The sequence below is a fragment of the Cherax quadricarinatus genome, unplaced genomic scaffold (genome assembly GCF_038502225.1).
Source record: "Cherax quadricarinatus isolate ZL_2023a unplaced genomic scaffold, ASM3850222v1 Contig98, whole genome shotgun sequence".
In the NCBI taxonomy this organism is placed as follows: Eukaryota; Metazoa; Arthropoda; class Malacostraca; order Decapoda; family Parastacidae; genus Cherax; species Cherax quadricarinatus.
In genome coordinates this window covers 92,538-112,922 of record NW_027195124.1, presented here as the reverse complement: position 1 = coordinate 112,922, position 20,385 = coordinate 92,538, and the positions used below count along the sequence as shown (strand labels likewise).

General features: G+C 39.2%; 1 protein-coding gene across 4 annotated transcripts in view; it reads right to left on the bottom strand.

The window, feature by feature from the left end:
- The window catches only part of LOC128694358 (glutaryl-CoA dehydrogenase, mitochondrial), a 175,532-nt gene that overhangs the window by 141,855 nt on the left and 13,292 nt on the right, over positions 1 to 20,385 (bottom strand). For all 4 annotated transcript variants that reach the window (XM_070080041.1, XM_070080040.1, XM_070080042.1 and 1 more), the window contains exons 2-5: positions 14,843 to 14,869; positions 14,564 to 14,698; positions 3,693 to 3,834; positions 3,479 to 3,570 (exon numbers count right to left, since the gene is read on the bottom strand). In XM_070080041.1, coding sequence (XP_069936142.1) covers positions 3,479 to 3,570; positions 3,693 to 3,834; positions 14,564 to 14,698; positions 14,843 to 14,869 — 396 coding nt within the window. The remainder of the gene's footprint in view (positions 1 to 3,478; positions 3,571 to 3,692; positions 3,835 to 14,563; positions 14,699 to 14,842; positions 14,870 to 20,385) is intronic.

The window sequence follows — 20,385 nt, the reverse complement described above, 5'->3', positions numbered from 1 at the left end:
TTATAACATGTTACTAAGTACATACATGTTAATAATAATACATGTTATTAATAATAACAATAATAATAATAACAACTGGTAGCCAGCCCTCCCACCCGCCACTCACTCACTCAGTCAGTCTCCAGCCACTGTGCGAGTCGGTCATTGCTGTTTGTGTGGTGGTGAAAGTATGTCTCATGCCATGCAGTTACACTCCATATAATCATCTCCATTCAACTGTCATCAGTAACTGCATGTAATATCAATAGAGAAATAAAGAATTATAATTTAAATTTTTTTAATCATCACAAGTCATCAGAGTTCGTCTGCCTTACGAGTGGTGAGTGTTTTGTTTGTTCATTATTTATTAAACTACAGTATAAATAATGTCAACTCATTCATGACTGCTAATAATAATAATAATAATAATAATAATAATAATAATAATAATAATAAATACGAGGGTTGAAGCAGTGGGTGGTAGAGGCATCGTCAGTCAGTATGGCTTCGTTTATGCTGGAGTGAGTATTATCCTCTGCGCTCTTCCAAACATTTCACAATAATTCATTGTGTTTGGTGCTTGTTGATTGACTGTGACTGCTACATAATTAACCATGGGCCCAAATAAATTTTGGTAAAGAAACTGAGAAGCACGAAAGAATTGAAGAAAGAAATTATATAAAAATACGAGGCAGTGGTGGAGGCAGTACAATATTTTACGATGTTCTCAGGTACGTATTTTATGATTGTTCATGAGAACATAAGAAAGGACGAACACTGCAGTAGACCTGTTGGCCCATACTATTCAGGTCCTTCACAAATCCAGCCCAATAACAGAATAAATGCTACCCAAGCAATAAGCTTTGAACATTCTATTTACTCGCATGCAAGACCCATTCAAATCCAACCACCTCTCACTTGTGTATTTATCCAACCTAAATGTGAAGCTACCCAAGATTTTAGCTTTGATAGGACCTTGGGTAGCTTTAAAAAGAGATTGGACAAATATATGAGTGGGAGGAGCATGTACGTATATACATGTATATACATAGATTATTTCATTTTATTATTTTATTATATTTCCCTGCAATATATTGGGGCACCAAACATTCGCGATTTTCCAACATTCACGGGGCTCTTGATCCCCTAACCCCCGCGAATGTTGAGGGAGACCTGTATATATACGACCAAAACAATCAAAGGGTTAAATGAGAAAAATTGGTTTGATATATGAGCAAACTAAATTACAAGCTAGGTCACAGATTTAACTCCCAAGTCAAGGTTCTACTGTCCTTTTCTAGCTCTAGACACTGTCCTTCTACATGATAACATATTATGTGCCCTAGCCAGTTTTAGGATGAGTGTGGCCCCATTCTTCTACAACCATCAAAGATCTGGTTGGCAAGATCACCACACCCAGTGACACCATTGCAGGAGTCTTATCTCATTCCATATTATGAATGTGATAAAAACAAGTGGGAGAGATGGCATGGCAAGAAGTCTTAAACAGCACCACAGAGAACATAAATATGCCTGTAACTAGAACGATATAAACAATGCATGAGTAGTCCGCCATAGTTTGAATGACCACCTGATGAAGTGGAAAGAAGCCAGGCTCATAACCTAAGAAACCACTCTGTAGACAAGGTACTGCCTTGAGGCCACAGTATTTGCCACTTCTAACACTGTAGTCCACAAGTCTGGCAGATGCAGCATTTCAAGTACAGTGGTACCTTGACTTACGAGTGCCCCAACTTACGAGTTTTCCGAGTTACAAGCCATCGCTCGGTCGATTTTTTGCTTTGAGTTGCAAGCCAAAATTCAAGTTATGAGCGAGCATCAGATACACTGCCACTAACTGGCGGCGTATCTGAGGTCAAATCCATCTCTGTACCCAGAGGAATGTCAGGTACTTCGTCCCATCCCACATGCTCTTCCAAGACATAACTGGAAGGATAATACTCCCACACTAATCCTAGATTGTAGTGAGGCACCTCATCCCTTGTTTGGTTCTCATATAAATCCAGGGAAGAGGCAACCTCCATTTCAACACTCAGAGTTTTTCCAGAAACATTAAGGTGGGTGGAGTAGTGATAGTGATGGGTGGAGTAGTGATGGTAGTGGATGGAGTAGTGATAATGGTGGGTGGAGTAGATATGGTGGTGGGTGAAGTAGTGAGAGTGGTGGGTGTAGCAGAGATGGAAGTGGGTGGAGTAGTGAAGGTGATGGGTGGAGTAGAGATGGTGGTGGATGGAGTAGAGATGGTGGTGGGTGGAGCAGTGATAATGGTGGGTGGAGTAGATATTGTGGTGAGTGGAGTAGATATTGTGGTGAGTGGAGTAGATATTGTGGTGGGTAGAGTAGTGAGGGTGGTAGGTATAGTAGAGATGGAGGTGGGTGGAATAGTAAATGTGCTGGGCAGAGTAGAGATGGTGGTAGTTGGAGTAGTTAAGGTGGTGGGTGGAGTATACAATATTTCTTATTTATAAATACATTTTTCTTATTTAAAAACCCGTAACCAAAAAACAGGGGTGGTTTTGGGGGGCAGGAATGGATTCATGGCATTTCAATTAATTCAATGGCAGAAAATTGATTTGATATATGAGCAAATTGAGTTACGAGCTCGGTCACACAACGAATTAAACTTGTTAGTCAAGGTATCACTGTATTTGGCCAGCCTGTTGCTATCCTGGTAAGACAATGCAGTCAGGTGCCTGACTGATATAACACTGACCTGTAGATTCTCATACCTGGCCTCTTTTGCTATATATACTGATAATCTCACACCCTACATTGGATTTACAAAGCTTCGTAGTATAAGGTTTTAATGGCACAAATGTGTTTAACACGCAAAATAAGAGATTCAAATAAATATAACAAATAAATTTTTATTTAATAAAAATTGTCAGAAAATCAGGTGACATCTATTTCATACATGATGGAAAGCTCCTAGTTACATAGAGAATTTCAGGAGACTAAAACAGAATTCAACAAGGATACAGGAATGTACTGGATTGGCAACAGAGTTGTAAATGAGTAGAAGAAATTAAAAAGACTGGACTTACCGATACATTAGTGGGAATGGCTGAATGAGAGTTGGTTCTGTCTAGCATGGGCCAGCAGACCTATTGCAGTACTCTTCTTTTACAGGAATTAAAACTGGTTTGGCAGTAACTGTACATTAATTAAATCTAATTGTGAGCAGGACCTCCCTAGCATGACCAGTAGACCTACTGTAGTGTTACTCTACTCTTATTACATTCATGAAGCTCTAAACTTGTTGGGGTTGTACAAAACCAGGGAATAATGAATTTCAGTATAGGGATGACAGTTTATAAATTTCAGTAAGTACAAAAATATTACCCATGTATGAATAGACATCCTACTTTTTTGCCCATAAATTGGCCACCAAACTTCGGCCTACACTCAATCAAATATGGCAGGTGTTTTACTTCTAGCACATAACCAAAAACATAAATACAGTATAGTATCATCTTACCAAGTTTGGGAAGGTATTTCAATCTAAGTTCTTCTGTGCCAAATTCCCAGATGGGGTACATGACAAGTGATGACTGGACAGACATTGCAGATCTGTAATAAGACATTCAAAGCACACTATAAAAAAGAATCCAAAATAAGATTAATACCTAGCACATTAAGACAGTTGACTACAAATAGTGTGTTAAGGATTTATACCCAGTGCTTCTCTTTACCTGTAAGAAGAATCTACCCTCTCCACTTCTCGAGCAATAAGACCATATGCAACAGAGGAGACCCCAGGGCATCCATAGCCAGGTATGGTTGATCCCAACATGCCCATCTTGCCCATTTCTGACATAATCTCAAGGTCAAACTCTGTAAAAGACATCCTGTTACAAATATAAACTTTACACCAATATAAGTGAAAAGTAAACTATATGGTACATAAAAATGGTGTGATATCTATACTATAAATTTATTGTGAAAGCACCAATTTGAAATTTTCAATAGTTATGATACATTCCAGTTTTCTGATTTAATTTCAGTCATTAACTACAATCTTTTTTTTATCATACCAGCCATCTATCACCAAAGAAGGGTGATACAAAAAATTAAACAAATTCACCATCCTTTATTCAATAACCATCTTGCTAGAAGTGCACAAGCATCAAAATTCAATGATTCTCCAAACTGCAGCATCTCTACAACCTCCATCAGACTGAAGGCACTGTATTTCCCACCTCTAGGACTCAAATCCTGCTAACCAATTTCTCCGAATCCCTTCATAAATGTTACCTAGCTTCCACCTCAACAGCATGGCCAGCTATAAAACCTACTTGTCTCCACACCAATCTAACATGCATGCATAAGTCTGCTGGATGCTCAAGACCCTAGCACTCAAAACCTCCTTTACCCCCTCCCTTCTGACCTCTACCTCTCCATTCTTCCATCCCAGATTTATACACCCTCTGGGTCATCCAATTCTGCTCCATCCTCTCTAATGACCCAGACCACCTCAATAACCCCTCCTCAACCCTCTGAATTATACGTCTGATAACCAGAGGCTTGACTTGTCGAGCTTTACGATGTAACTGTGACGTCAGAGACTGAGGAGATTTTAAGATGGTGAATAATCGAGTATGTAATTTGAGCCACGGAGAAATTATTATACATGTAAATTTCTGCAAATACATTCCGAATTATCTGCATAATATTCAAACCACAAATTACATACTATCAAACATGATGTCTCCAATGATGCAAGCCTCCTCCTTGCTACAATTATTAAAGCTCATGCCTCACACCCATATAGTGTTGGTATCATTATACTCTAGAACATTCCCTCTTTTTTTTCTTTTCCCTCTATAGATAAATACTCCACTTATCTATTTTCAGTAATGTATCCTGTACGTGGACCCTCGCCTAATGAACACATCGCATAATGTTAAATCCGCCTAACGAAGTGTTTGAGCGTAAAAGTTTTGCCCCGCCTAACGATAAAAAACTTGCCCAACGTGATTCATCCGGGACCTGTCCACGCTGCCCCACAGGTGCCAGTGTTTACAAGCTAGCCAGCGTGGTCGCATCTGCGCATATATTCGGTACATTTCACATTATCCCAGTGTATTTAGTGCTGGTAACTGCAAAACAAGTCACCATGGACCCCAAGAAAGCTTCTAGTGCCAACCTTGTGGTACAAAGGGCGAGAATTAGTATGGAATTGAAAAAAGAGATTAAGGAAATGTGTGCAAAGTGGGTTGAACTGCAAACCTTTATGGATGAAAATCACCCTAACAGCTATTGCAAGCTGCGCTGGTGACTATTACAATAACAATGTTGTGGCCCATTTTAGGCAAATCTTCAAGGAACGTGAGGTACAGAGCTCTGTGGACAGATCTGTTGTGCGACAGAGGTGCGGTGACTCTCAAAATGGTCCTATTGGCATTAAAAGAAGGGAAGTAACCCTGGAAAAGGACTTGCTACCTCAAGTCCTTATGGAAGGGGATTCCCCTTCCAAATAATAACAACCTCCACCATCTCCCCTCCTCCCATCCCATCAATCATCACCAGATCTTCAATAAAGGTAAGTGTCATGTATTCTTTATTTAGTAGAGTAGTAATTGTGCATGTCTTCTTTTTGGGTGTATAAAAATGTACATTTCATGTGGTAAAATTTTTTTTTCATACTTTGGGGTGTCAGGAATGGATTAATTTGATTTCCATTATTTCTTATGGGGAAAAATTAATTCGGCTAATGATGAGCTCTCAGGAATGGATTAATATCGTTAGGCGAGGGTACATCATAAGAGAATTTACTGTAAACAAATGGACCTCAATTTAACAGACTTTGGAAATACAAGACAAAAATCTACTGATTCAGTCAATTCAGCAACAAAAGAGAAAGTATCATGGTTACAGAACTGACCTTCATTGTTACAATCACAGCAGAACAAGCTTACTTCTGTCGATTACAATCAAAATTATGACCCACCTGCTCCCTTCCATCACTCTTAAATTGAGGGTTGTGTATTTTTTTTAGGTAGTAGGTTGGTAGACAGCAACCACCCAGGGAAGTACTACCGTCCTGCCAGATGACTGTGAAACAGAAACCTGTAACTGTTTTGCATGATGGTAGGATTGCTGGTGTCTTTTGCTGTCTCATAAACACGCTAGATAACAGGGATATCTTGCTACTCCTACTTACACTTTGGTCACACTTCACAGACACGCACATGCATATATATATACATACATCTAGGTTTTTCTCCTTTTTCTAAATAGCTCTTGTTCTTCTTTGTTTCTTCTATTGTCCATGGGGAAGTGGAAAAGAATCTTTCCTCCGTAAGCCATGTGTGTCGTATGAGGCGACTAAAATGCCGGGAGCGATGGGCTAGTAACCCCTTCTCCTGTAGACATTTACTAAAAAAGAGAAGAAGAAAAACTTTATGAAAGTGGGATGCTTGAATGTGCGTGGATGTAGTGCAGATGACAAGAAACAGATGATTGCTGATGTTATGAATGAAAAGAAGTTGGATGTCCTGGCCCTAAGCGAAACAAAGCTGAAGGGGGTAGGGGAGTTTCAGTGGGGGGAAATAAATGGGAATAAATCTGGAGTATCTGAGAGAGTTAGAGCTAAGGAAGGGGTAGCAGTAATGTTGAAGGATCAGTTATGGAAGGAGAAAAGAGAATATCAATGTGTAAATTCAAGGATTATGTGGATTAAAGTAAAGGTTGGATGCGAAAAGTGGGTCATAATAAGCGTGTATGCAACTGGAGAAGAGAGGAATGTAGAGGAGAGAGAGAGATTTTGGGAGATGTTAAGTGAATGTATAGGAACCTTTGAACCAAGTGAGAGTAATTGTGGTAGGGGACCTGAATGCTAAAGTAGGAGAAACCTTTAGAGAGGGTGTGGTAGGTAAGTTTGGGGTGCCAGGTGTAAATGATAATGGGAGCCCTTTGATTGAACTTTGTATAGAAAGGGGTTTAGTTATAGGTAATACATATTTTAAGAAAAAGAGGATAAATAAGTATACAAGATATGATATAGGGCAAAATGACAGTAGTTTGTTGGATTATATATTAGTAGATAAAAGACTGTTGAGTAGACTTCAGGATGTACATGTTTACAGAGGGGCCACAGATATATCAGATCACTTCTTAGTTGTAGCTACACTGAGAGTAAAAGGTAGATGGGATACAAGGAGAATAGAAGCATCAGGGAAGAGAGAGGTGAAGGTTTATAAACTAAAAGAGGAGGCAGTTAGGGTAAGATATAAACAGCTATTGGAGGATAGATGGGCAAATGAGAGCATAGGCAATGGGGTCGAAGAGGTATGGGGTAGGTTTAAAAATGTAGTGTTAGAGTGTTCAGCAGAAGTTTGTGGTTACAGGAAAGTGGGTGCGGGAGGGAAGAGGAGCGATTGGTGGAATGATAATGTAAAGAGAGTAGTAAGGGAGAAAAAGTTAGCATATGAGAAGTTTTTACAAAGTAGAAGTGATGCAAGGAGGGAAGAGTATATGGAGAAAAAGAGAGAGGTTAAGAGAGTGGTGAAGCAATGTAAAAAGAGAGCAAATGAGAGAGTGGGTGAGATGTTATCAACAAATTTTGTTGAAAATAAGAAAAAGTTCTGGAGTGAGATTAACAAGTTAAGGAAGCCCAGAGAACAAATGGATTTGTCAGTTAAAACTAGGAGAGGAGAGTTATTAAATGCAGAGTTAGAGGTATTGGGAGGATGGAAGCAATATTTTGAGGAATTGTTAAATGTTGATGAAGATAGGGAAGCTATGATTTCGTGTATAGGGCAAGGAGGAATAACATCTTGTAGGAGTGAGGAAGAGCCAGTTATGAGTGTGGGGGAAGTTTGTGAGGCAGTAGGTAAAATGAAAGGGGGTAAGGCAGCCGGGATTGATGGGATAAAGTAGAAATGTTACAAGCAGGTGGGGATATAGTTTTGGAGTGGTTGGTGCAGTTATTTAATAAATGTATGGAAGAAGGTAAGGTACCTAGGGATTGGCAGAGAGCATGCATAGTTCCTTTGTATAAAGGCAAAGGGGACAAAAGAGAGTGCAAAAATTATAGGAGGATAAGTCTGTTGAGTATACCTGGTAAAGTGTATGGTAGAGTTATTATTGAAAGAATTAAGAGTAAAACGGAGAATAGGATAGCAGATGAACAAGGAGGCTTTAGGAAAGGTAGGGGGTGTGTGGACCAGGTGTTTACAGTGTAACATATAAGTGAACAATATTTAGATAAGGCTAAAGAGGTTTTTGTGGCATTTATGGATTTGGAAAAGGCATACGACAGGGTGGATAGGGGGCAATGTGGCAGATGTTGCAGGTGTATGGTGTAGGAGGTAGGTTACTGAAAGCAGTGAAGAGTTTTTACGAGGATAGTGAGGCTCAAGTTAGAGTATGTAGGAAAAAGGGAGATTATTTCCCAGTAAAAGTAGGCCTTAGACAAGGATGTGTGATGTCACCGTGGTTGTTTAATATATTTATAGATGGGGTTGTAAGAGAAGTAAATGCAAGGGTCTTGGCAAGAGGTGTGGAGTTAAAAGATAAAGAATCACACAAAGTGGGAGTTGTCACAGTTGCTCTTTGCTGATGACACTGTGCTCTTGGGAGATTCTGAAGAGAAGTTGCAGAGGTTGGTGGATGAATTTGGTAGGGTATGCAAAAGAAGAAAATTAAAAGTGAATACAGGAAAGAGTAAGGTTATGAGGATAAGAAAAAGATTAGGTGATGAAAGATTGGATATCAGATTTGAGGGAGAGAGTATGGAGGAGGTGAATGTATTCAGATATTTGGGAGTGGACGTGTCAGCGGATGGGTCTATGAAAGATGAGGTGAATCATAGAATTGATGAGGGGAAAAGGGTGAGCGGTGCACTTAGGAGTCTGTGGAGACAAAAAACTTTGTCCTTGGAGGCAAAGAGGGAAATGTATGAGAGTATAGTTTTACCAACGCTCTTATATGGGTGTGAAGCATGGGTGATGAATGTTGCAGCGAGGAGAAGGCTGGAGGCAGTGGAGATGTCATGTCTGAGGGCAATGTGTGGTGTGAATATGTAGAGAATTCGTAGTTTGGAAGTTAGGAGGAGGTGCGGGATTACCAAAACTGTTGTCCAGAGGGCTGAGGAAGGGTTGTTGAGGTGGTTCGGACATGTAGAGAGAATGGAGCGAAACAGAATGACTTCAAGAGTGTATCAGTCTGTAGTGGAAGGAAGGCGGGGTAGAGGTCGGCCTAGGAAAGGTTGGAAGGAGGGGGTAAAGGAGGTTTTGTGTGCGAGGGGCTTGGACTTCTAGCAGGCATGTGTGAGAGTGTTTGAAAAGGAGTGAATGGAGACAAATGGTTTTTAATACTTGACGTGCTGTTGGAGTGTGAGCAAAGTAACATTTATGAAGGGATTCAGGGAAACCGGCAGGCTGGACTTGAGTCCTGGAGATGGGAAGTACAGTGTCTGCACTCTGAAGGAGGGGTGTTAATGTTGCAGTTTAAAAATTGTAGTGTAAAGCACCCTTCTGGCAAGACAGTGATGGAGTGAATGATGGTGAAAGTTTTTCTTTTTCAGGCCACCCTGCCTTGGTGGGAATCGGCCAGTGTGTTAATAAAAATAATAAAATATAGTATTATTTTTCCCTCGACAAACCAGCCATGTTTATATTCACAACAAATGCCAAATTCACTAATGTCATACAACGAAATTTTGACAAAATAATATGCTCGCCATTTTGGTGAAAATAAGCAACAGCCTCTTTTTCTAACCCTTAAAGTGCTAATAAAAAAGAAAAGTTTATTTCTTTGCTAAGGTTACAATGTGTAATTACATTTCTACTCGATTTAACCTAATACTTAAAGACTACTTAAGTCTAGACAGGCAAAGAGTGGTAAATTTCAAATAATCAATATTTTACTCTATTATTAACCCTTTCAGGGTTTCCGACGCACTAGTACATCTTACGCACCAGGGTTATTGACGTACTAGTACCCCTAAATTCTAGCGCCTTCCAATCTAGCGAGAGAAAGCTGGTAGGCCTACATATGAATGAATGAGTCTATGTGGTCAGTGTGCACAGTATAAAAAAAATACTGCAGCACACAGTGCATAATGAGAAAAAAAACTTTAACTATTTTTAGTTTTAAACAGCGACTTTGCACTGTATTTTCGTATGGTATTTATGGTTATATTCTAGTTTTCCTGGCCTCATTTTATAGAATGGAAGACATATTACAGAAATTGAGATGATTTTGACTGGTTTCACAATAAAAAGTACCTTGAAATTGAGCTCAAACTAGCAGAAATGTTCAATTTTTGCTAAGTTCAAAAGTAAACAAATCATGCCCTGTGTCCAATATACGTCAACTGGTGAGTCTAATATTCTTTCACAAGTGCGCTGATATTATTTATACCATTTCTACACTAACACAGTAGTCTGCATAACAGTAAATCTTCTATTTTTTGTGAGAATAAAAATTCAAAGTGGAAAGCCGAAGAAATACATGAGGGGCATGGGAATGTGACTAACGAACAGAGAACTTGTTATTTTAGTGCCAGGAATGTCTTTCTTGTTTATTCTGGACCCTATTCGGAAATTGGCATCTTCTGAATGTGAAATTGGCAAAATTGCTAAATTCTGACCACTTTATTGGATAGTTGAAATCGGTAAATGGGTGGTTTCTTGCACTCATTCGATAGAAAAAAATGGAGTTTTAGCGAAATAGTTATGATTTTTGTCGACTAGTACACTGGAATTGGCCGAAAATAGGGCTCAATGTGGGCAAAATTGCCAATGTGTCAACATCGTCGAGACCGCTAACTCCACGAGAGCATAATTCCGTAAGTTTTTCATCAAATTTCATACTTTTGGTGTTATTATGATCGGAAAAAGATTTTCTATCATTTCATAAGAAAAAATAATTTTTTTTTCCAAAAAATTTTCGACTGAGAACAATTTTAGGAGAGGGCCTCTCAACCCTGAAAGGGTTAATATGAGGTAGTACTGCACAAACATACATTTTCAGGTTTGTAATAATGGTTTAATAAATAAGGGATAATAAAATATTTGGGAGAGTTGCCTCAAATTTGGTTAGAGATTAGCATAGTGTGGGTATGGTTATTATTGAGAGATGAGATGATTTTTAAGTATAGTCCTTGATTTGTGGGCAGGGGACCTCTTGCTGGTTCGGGCAAAGAGTTCCAGATCTTTAGGCCCGATATGTGCAATGCATTTTTACATGATGAGAGATGGACACAAGGGATGTCAAAAAGTGTTTTGTGCTCATGTTGTGCCTCCGTGTTCTGTTGTAGCTGTCAAGGAGAAGTTGGAGCAGAGGGTTTATATTGGAGTTTAATGTTCTGTATATATAGTAGGCACAATAATAGGTGTGTATATTTTGTATATAAAGTAAGTTTAAGCTCTTGAAGAGTGGTGGGGTGTGTTGTCTGCTGCAGGAGTTTGTGATCATCCGCACCACAGCCTTTTGTTGAGTTATTAAAGGTTTAAGGTGATTGGCCGTGGTAGATCCCCCAGCACAAATACCATAGGCAAGGTAAGGGCATATTAGAGTGATATAAAATAGGGAGCATCATTTGGTGTATAGAGTATCATATCTTGGAAAGGATGTCTACTGTTTTGGAACCTTTCTTAGTTATATACTGGATGTAGGTCTGAAATTTAAGATTACAGTCAAGTACATGTACAACGTATATGGGCCTAGCTGACATCAATGACATACTACTACACTATATAGAAAGCCCCTTGTTATGCAGAGTATTTAAGGCAAATTAGGTTAATTTTTCTCCCCGGGATTAGACCCACACCAGTCAACTAACACCCTAGTACCTATTTTACTACCAGGTGAACAGGGACATGTCCTAATGTTTACACTCATACCAGGGATCGAACCAGGGACCTCAATGTGTGAGTTGAGTGCGCTAGCTATCGAGTGACGGGGCACCCATGATGCAAATTCGCATCATGGCACGTGGTTGACTGTCGCAACCCCAAATCCTGAGGTGTCTCCTGGTGTCGCAAAATTTCCCACCCCCCCAAAAAAAAATTTTTTTCTTATGAAATGAGAGAGAATCTTTTCCCTATTGTAATGACACCAAAAGAATGAAATTTGATGGAAAACTGACGGAATTACGCTCTCGCGAAGTTAGCGACCTCGGCGATATTTATGAATCAGCGATTTCGCCCACTTTGAGCCCTATTTTTTGCTAATTCCATTGTTCCAGTCGACCAAACTCATAGCTATTTCTTTAGAACTCCATTTTTTCTATCGACTGAGTACAAGAAACTGCCCCTTTACTGATTTCAACTACCCAATAACGTGGTCAGAAATTTGCAATTTGGCCAATTTCACGAAAATTAAAAAATATGACAATTTCAAAACAGGGTCCAGAATGAACAATGCAGACATTCCTGGCTCTAAAATAACATTTTCTTTGTTCATTAGTCACGTCTCCAGACCCCTCTGATTACTCTTGCTTTCTATTTTGAATTCTTATTTTAACAAAAAATAGAAGATTTACTGTTATGCAGACTGCTGCAATATTGTAATAACTGTATAAATAATGTCAACCCATTATGACTGGTTAGAATGGTTACTTGGACATTTATTGGAAATTGATATCATTTGTTTACTTTTGAACATCGGCAAAAATCAAACATTTCCCCTACTTTGAGCTCTTTTCATAGTAAAACCAATCAAAATTACCTCTATTTCTATAATATGTTTCCATTCTATCAAATGAGATCAAGAAAACGAGAATACAACCATAAATACTATACAAAAATAGACCACAAAGTCGGCATTTTAATTAAAAAAAACGGAGTTTTCTTTTTTTCTCATTATGCACTGCGTGCTGCAGGATTTTTTTATATGGTGCACACTGACCACATAGACCCATTCTCTCACATGTGGGCCTACCAGCTCTCTCCTGCTTGATTTGAAGCCGCTAGAATTTATGAGTAGTATATATACGTCAAACATGATGGCTCGTAAGACGTATATATACGACCAAAACAGTCAAAAGGGTTAAATTTGGCACGAGAAGTACAAGTGCCCTACACAACAAAGAATAGGTGCATAGTTGGTGTGCACTATTGAGAAAAAATCCCAACCTGCTAAATGCATTGTGGGAGCCACATGTTGCTCCGATTTGTTCACCATGAAAATCTGGTGGGCTAAGAATGTGAACAGAGCCTGTAAATAGTGTGTATATCTAATAGAACATTACAAACATTAAATATATATATTTTTATTAAGTTTTGAAGCACTGTTGTTAGAGATAAGATAATTTAAAATAATTGTCAGTGTCCATTAACCCTTAAACCGTCCAAATGTAGATCTACATTCGCATACATAGTGCTCCAAACGTAGATCTACGTTCGATTTTACACTGTTTCTTATGTAAAAAAAGTAGGTGTACGTTCGGAGCGCTATGCGTGCAAATGTAGATCTACGTTTGGACAGTTTAAGGGTTAAGATTTTAGTGCTATTCAATATTACTAAAACAGAGGCAAAAAAAATTATATAAATAGAAGAAAAACCTCAAAAAATTACCATTTACATTATTACACATCAAGCTGCAGGTCCCAATGTTGCCACACTGAGTGCCAAAAATGCCAACTTTGCAGAGTGTAATTACGTAAGTATTGCTTATAGTTCAATTCTGTTTTATTACCAATGGAAAAATAAGCTCTTCAACGTCAGAAGAAAATCATATTTTTTTTTTTTTAATTTAGTGAATCATATGGAAGGTTTTTATTTTTAGCCCCACTGTACTTAAGGGCTAAAGACTGAGCTTGAGAGACAGTAGTCCCTTATGAGTAATCTCCACCCATTTCAAAAGTAAGTCATATACCATACATAACACACAATAAATAACAATAAATAATACAGAAAAATTAACAATGTATTTCAAGTAACCTGTAAATGAATATTCTAGAGCTACAAGCTTTGCAGATAAAACGAACAATACCAAGGAATTACTAACGTACAAACACCCAACTTTTGAACATCTGAACTTACAAACATGGCAGTTGGAAACCAATTTATGTTTTACAAATGGCAAATGCCATTCAGCAGTTATGAACATATATGAAACATAACCCTCCTTTATACTGTATATACTATGGCTTTCTATGAGATATGGGTTCAGAATTTCTGACAACTCATTCATAAGATAAAACAGAGGAACATAATGCATTCATAAGCTAGCACCCTCCTGTATCAAAAAATAAATATTTTACAGAGAACTGCCTAAAAGAAAATTTTGTTAATTTTGAAGAAAAAATGAACAGTAGTTGGAATATTTTTATAGTCAAATTCATAGGAGCCATAGAGCACCAGGAAAAACGGAGGGGGGGGGGGGGAGGGTTAAGATAAGATAAGATAAGATAAGATTTCGTTCGGATTTTTAACCCCGGAGGATTAGCCACCCAGGGTAATCAGATTATACCCAAAGAATGAAAGTTGCTAGCAAATGTTTGGGTTGAGCTAACATCAAGACACCTTCCTTGGAAGGAGTAGTTGGGATAAGATTAAACAGCTTACATCAACAGAGAACAGTGCTATCAATTCAAACTAATAACCTTACTTTCATGTCTGTTTGCATATGTAATGCGTGGCATCAGTTTTTCTTGACAATAATCGCGGCAAGCATCTCTGATCATTATCTCATCGTCTGTCAACTGGCTTTCAAGATTAAGTGCATCACGCCAATCGAACTTGACTGAAATTTTTTTTTAAATAATCATTACAACTCTGGTACAATACTCAGTTTTAAAAGAAATTTCAAAATTTTTACTCAAAATGCACAAAATTAAACATACAATATTTCAAAATACATAATCAATGTTTGATGAAAATTATTTACCTTTCTGAGCCTTCTCTTGTACCTCATCTGAATATCCATGTAAGGAATTAAATAGAAAATACTCATAATGAACACAACCAAAGACAATTTTGGTTTTCTAAATCTAATAAATCATAGTTTGATTTTATGTACTGGATTATTCTAAGCAAAATTACACAATGCATCATATTATCAATGCCTGCCTACAATATTTACGTCCCTTCAGAACTGTTGTACAGATTTATGGTGCCATAAAGTTATTTGTATACAGTGGAACCTCTACTTACGAGTGCATCCACATGCGAGTTTTTCCAAATACGAGCAGATGCTCAGTCGATTTTTTGCTTCCAGACGCGAGCAAAATTTCCAGATGCGAGCGGGCCTCAAGGTAGGTTAATTGACACTGGTGAGGGGGCTCTTATTCTTGATCTAGGGAATTGGATCTCATTTGTTTGTTGGACTATCTTATTGAAACTTGGGCAATGTATAATGAAAAGATGCTTCTTAACGTACACCAAAAATGAAAGAAATCAGACCATAAACAACAATGGCTGCTGTTACCACCACTAGCCACATACCTAATGACATGTATTTTATTCATTCTAGTGTATATATCATGTTTCTATGTTGTTAATATTATTTATTATGTCATATTGCATGAATTGTGATAGATAAATAAGCTGTTGAGTTGATATTAGGGAAATTGTTAAAGTATTTTCTCGTGCCTGGAATTCCCCTGGAACAAATTAATTCCATTTCAATTAATTTAAATGAGGACAATTGGCTGCAAATGAGCAAATCCAGTTGCGAGCAAGGTCATGGAATGGATTAAACTCGTAAGTAGAGGTTCCACTGTATTTCCTCCACAAAATTTTTCTTGTGTCACAGTGAACATATGAAACTATTGTACTGTACCATGGTTTTAAACTGCTCTCATTAGTTTACTGTTGTAATTACTTACTTGGCTATTTGAGCTAGAGGTGCAGAGCTATGCTCATGGTGACCCATTTTCTGTAATTAATCCTCACATTATTATTATTATTATTATTTTTTATTTTTATTAACACACTGGACGATTCCCACCAAGGCAGGGTGGCCCGAAAAAGAAAAACTTTCACCATCATTCACTCCATCACTGTCTTGCCAGAAGGGTGCTTTATACTACAGTTTTTAAATTGCAACATTAACACCCCTCCTTCAGAGTGCAGGCACTGTACTTCCCATCTCCAGGACTCAAGTCCGGCCTGCCGGTTTCCCTGAATCTCTTCATAAATGTTACTTTGCTCACACACCAACAGCACGTCAAGTATTAAAAACCATTTGTCTCCATTCACTCCTATCAAACACTCTCACACATGCCTGCTAGAAGTCCAAGCCCTTTGCACACAAAACCTCCTTTACCCCCTCCCTCCAACGTTTCCTAGGCCGACCCCTACCCCACCTTCCTTCCACTACAGACTGATACACTCTTGAAGTCATTCTGTTTCGCTCCATTCTTTCTATATGTCCGAACCACCTCAACAACCCTTCCTCAGCCTTCTGGACAACAGTTTTGGTAATCCCGCACCTCCTCCTAACTTCCAAACTACGAATTCTCTGTATTATATTCACACCACACATTGCCCTCAGACATGACATCTCCACTGCCTCCAGCCTTCTCCTCGTTGCAACATTCATCACCCATGCTTCACACCCATATAAGAGCGTTGGTAAAACTATACTCTCATACATTCCCCTCTTTGCCTCCAAGGACAAAGTTCTTTGCCTCCACAGACTCCTAAGTGCACCGCTCACCCTTTTCCCCTGATCAATTCTATGATTCACCTCATCTTTTATAGACCCATCCGCTGACACGTCCACTCCCAAATATCTGAATACATTCACCTCCTCCATACTCTCTCCCTCCAATCTGATATCCAATCTTTCATCACCTAATCTTTTTGTTATCCTCATAACCTTACTCTTTCCTGTATTCACTTTTAATTTTCTTCTTTTGCATACCCTACCAAATTCATCCACCAACCTCTGCAACTTCTCTTCAGAATCTCCCAAGAGCACAGTGTCATCAGCAAAGAGCAACTGTGACAACTCCCACTTTATGTGTGATTCTTTATCTTTTAACTCCATGCCTCTTGCCAAGACCCTCACATTTACTTCTCTTACAACCCCATCTATAAATATATTAAACAACCACGGTGACATCACACATCCTTGTCTAAGGCCTACTTTTACTGGGAAATAATCTCCCTCTTTCCTACATACTCTAACTTGAGCCTCACTATCCTCGTAAAAACTCTTCACTGCTTTCAGTAACCTACCTCCTACACCATACACCTGCAACATCTGCCACACTGCCCCCCTATCCACCTTGTCATACGCCTTTTCCAAATCCATAAATGCCACAAAAACCTCTTTAGCCTTATCTAAATACTGTTCACTTATATGTTTCACTGTAAACACCTGGTCCACACACCCCCTACCTTTCCTAAAGCCTCCTTGTTCATCTGCTATCCTATTCTCCGTCTTACTCTTAATCCTTTCAATAATAACTCTACCATACACTTTACCAGGTATACTCAACAGACTTATCCCCCTATAATTTTTGCACTCTCTTTTGTCCCCTTTGCCTTTATACAAAGGAACTATGCATACTCTCTGCCAATCCCTAGGTACCTTACCCTCTTCCATACATTTATTAAATAACTGCACCAACCACTCCAAAACTATATCCCCACCTGCTTTTAACATTTCTATCTTCATCCCATCAATCCCGGCTGCCTTACCCCCTTTCATTTTACCTACTGCCTCACGGACTTCCCCCACGCTCACAACTGGCTCTTCCTCACTCCTACAAGAGGTTATTCCTCCTTGCCGTATACACGAAATCACAGCTTCCCTATCTTCATCAACATTTAACAATTCCTCAAAATATTCCCTCCATTTTCCCAATACCTCTAACTCTCCATTTAATAACTCTCCTCTCCTATTTTTAACTGACAAATCCATCTGTTCTCTAGGCTTCCTTAACTTATTATTATTATTATTATTATTATTATTATTATTATTACCAAAATTAAGTGCTAAACCCACAAGGTCCCAATTCCTCACATAATTTTTTAAATATCCAATGGTTTCTCCATGCTTATTCCTCCTCTTTTAATCCATTCTTTTATGGATTTCTGCATACACTTGCTCCTTCAGGGGTGAGGTGTGGGCGGGGATGGGTCAATAATATAATATACACCTTATTCAGGTAACCTAAAAATAATTTCACATGTAGCACAGTATATAAGAATTTGTACAATGGATCTGAGGATACGAAGTTGTGTAGGTATACATATATAGTACATAAAGTATATTTTAAGTAAGATTTTATTTGGATTGTTAACTATGGAAGATTATTATTATTTTATTCATGAAAAAAAGTTAAACCAGTAAAGGTCATAGAGTGCATGGAGGATGGAAGGTAATCAAGCTTGAACTGAAGAATAGAAGAGTTGCTCTAATTCCTTCCATGAAAATTATTACTAAACATGAAGGACCCCAATCGAAATAAGTCATTTTATGTGACTTTTTTCGGTTATCTTAGGTAATTTACACTATGCATGATAATTATACTTATGTGTACCTGTAAATAAACTTACTAAGCCAAACAGGAAATACACTAATTGGGGAAATGGAAGGTAACCAGGTTTGATTCAAGGAAAGTGAGGGAATCTCCAATACATTTTATTATGCATGCTTTGCCAGCATCCTTATGAGCAATGAGTCAGTAACTGATTAATGCAAGAAATCCAACCCACTGTGGCTTATTTCATTAATGTCATGATTTCCAAAATGGTTAATGGTAATGAATATGATAATGACTTGGTTATCAATGCACTCGCCACACACACTTAGTGTCCATGGTTCAATCACCACCACAGCTGGAAACGTTGAGCATGTTTCCTTACATTTATTGTCCCTGTTCACCTAGCAGTAAGTAGGTACCTGGGTGTTAGTTGACTGGCGTCCGTTGCATCCTGGGGAACAAGATTAGAGGACCATAATGGAAATAAGACAGACAGTCCTCAATGATACACTCTAACTTTCTTGGGTTAACCTGGGTGGCTAACTCTCCCTATCCTGGGTTATCCTGGGTGGCTAACCCTCCCTACCCAGGTTATCCTGAGTGGCTAACCCTCCCTACACCAGGTTATCCTGGGAGTAAATAAGTTTATTAAGGTACAGGTATACATAAATAGTTACAATGATTATCATAGATGTGTACATTACCTAGAATAACCCCAAAAAATCAGGGTAGGTTAGGTTAGGTGGCTCACCCTCCCTACTCAGCATTATCATTGGTAGCTAACCTTCCCTATCCAAGGGGATCCTGAATAACTAACCCTCCCTACCCCGGGTAGTCCCGGGTAACTAACCCTCCCCACCCTGGGTTATCCTGGGTAGCTAACCCTCCCTACCCCAGTTATCGTGAGTAGCTAACCCTCCCTACCCCAGGTTATCCTGGGTAGCTAAACCTCCCTATCACAGGGAATCCTGAGTAGCTAACCCTCCCTACCCCAGGTTATCCTGGGTAACTAACCCTCCCCACCCCGGGTTATCCTGGGTAGCTAACCCTCCCTACCACAGGTTATCTTGAGTAGCTAACCCTCCCTACCCCAGGTTATCCTGGGTAGCTAACCCTCCCTACCCCAGGGAATCCTGAGTAGTTAACCCTCCCTACCCCAGGTTATCCTGTGTAGCTAACCTTCCCTACCCCGGGTTATCCTGGGTAGCTAACACTTCCTACCCAGAATTATCCTGGGTAGCTAACCCTCCCTACCTCGGGTTATCCTGGGTAGCTAACACTCCCTACCCCAGATTATCCTGTGTAGCTAACCCTCGCTACCCAGGATTATCTTGAGTAGCTAACCCTCCTGTGGAAACTTAATTGGTCCTAAAAGGTTCCACAGGGCAGATACGTTGTACGAAGATCCCGACATGTCAGGGATGGAACGGCTCAGTTGGGTGGCCCTTACATCCACCCAAAACACACGTACACCCAGGTTGGCGGAGGTGGTTGGAAGGTACATTTTAATTGATAGATTTACCCTTCAAGGAAGAGATAGGTAGTTTATACTGTTTGTGAACTAATATTAGGACTATTGAGGCAACTGTAGGTAATAATAATGTAGACCTAAGACCTTAATGTACGTAGCAATAGGCTAGTAATACAGGCAAACCCTAGGTTATGTTACCTAGGGAGAACTGGCAGCCCAAGTTTGAATGCCAAGGCACGGGGTTTTGAGACCGCAGTGCCTTCTTCTTTGTCGAAACTCCGAACGAGGCACATTGCTGTGAACATCAGGGCGGTGCCCCACGTGTCTACACATACTAGGCCCTGGGGAAATCTGGTGGAGACACCTCGAAGTACCATAGATGACCTCCGTTAGGCCCATACAGTAAGACAAGACTTCCCTTTCTTTCTCAGTATTCTGGCCAGTTTCTGGAGGAAATTGCGAGTGAGTTGAACTGTGGGTCTTTGTGTAGTTGGATGGCAAATGACCAGTACATACCGTACC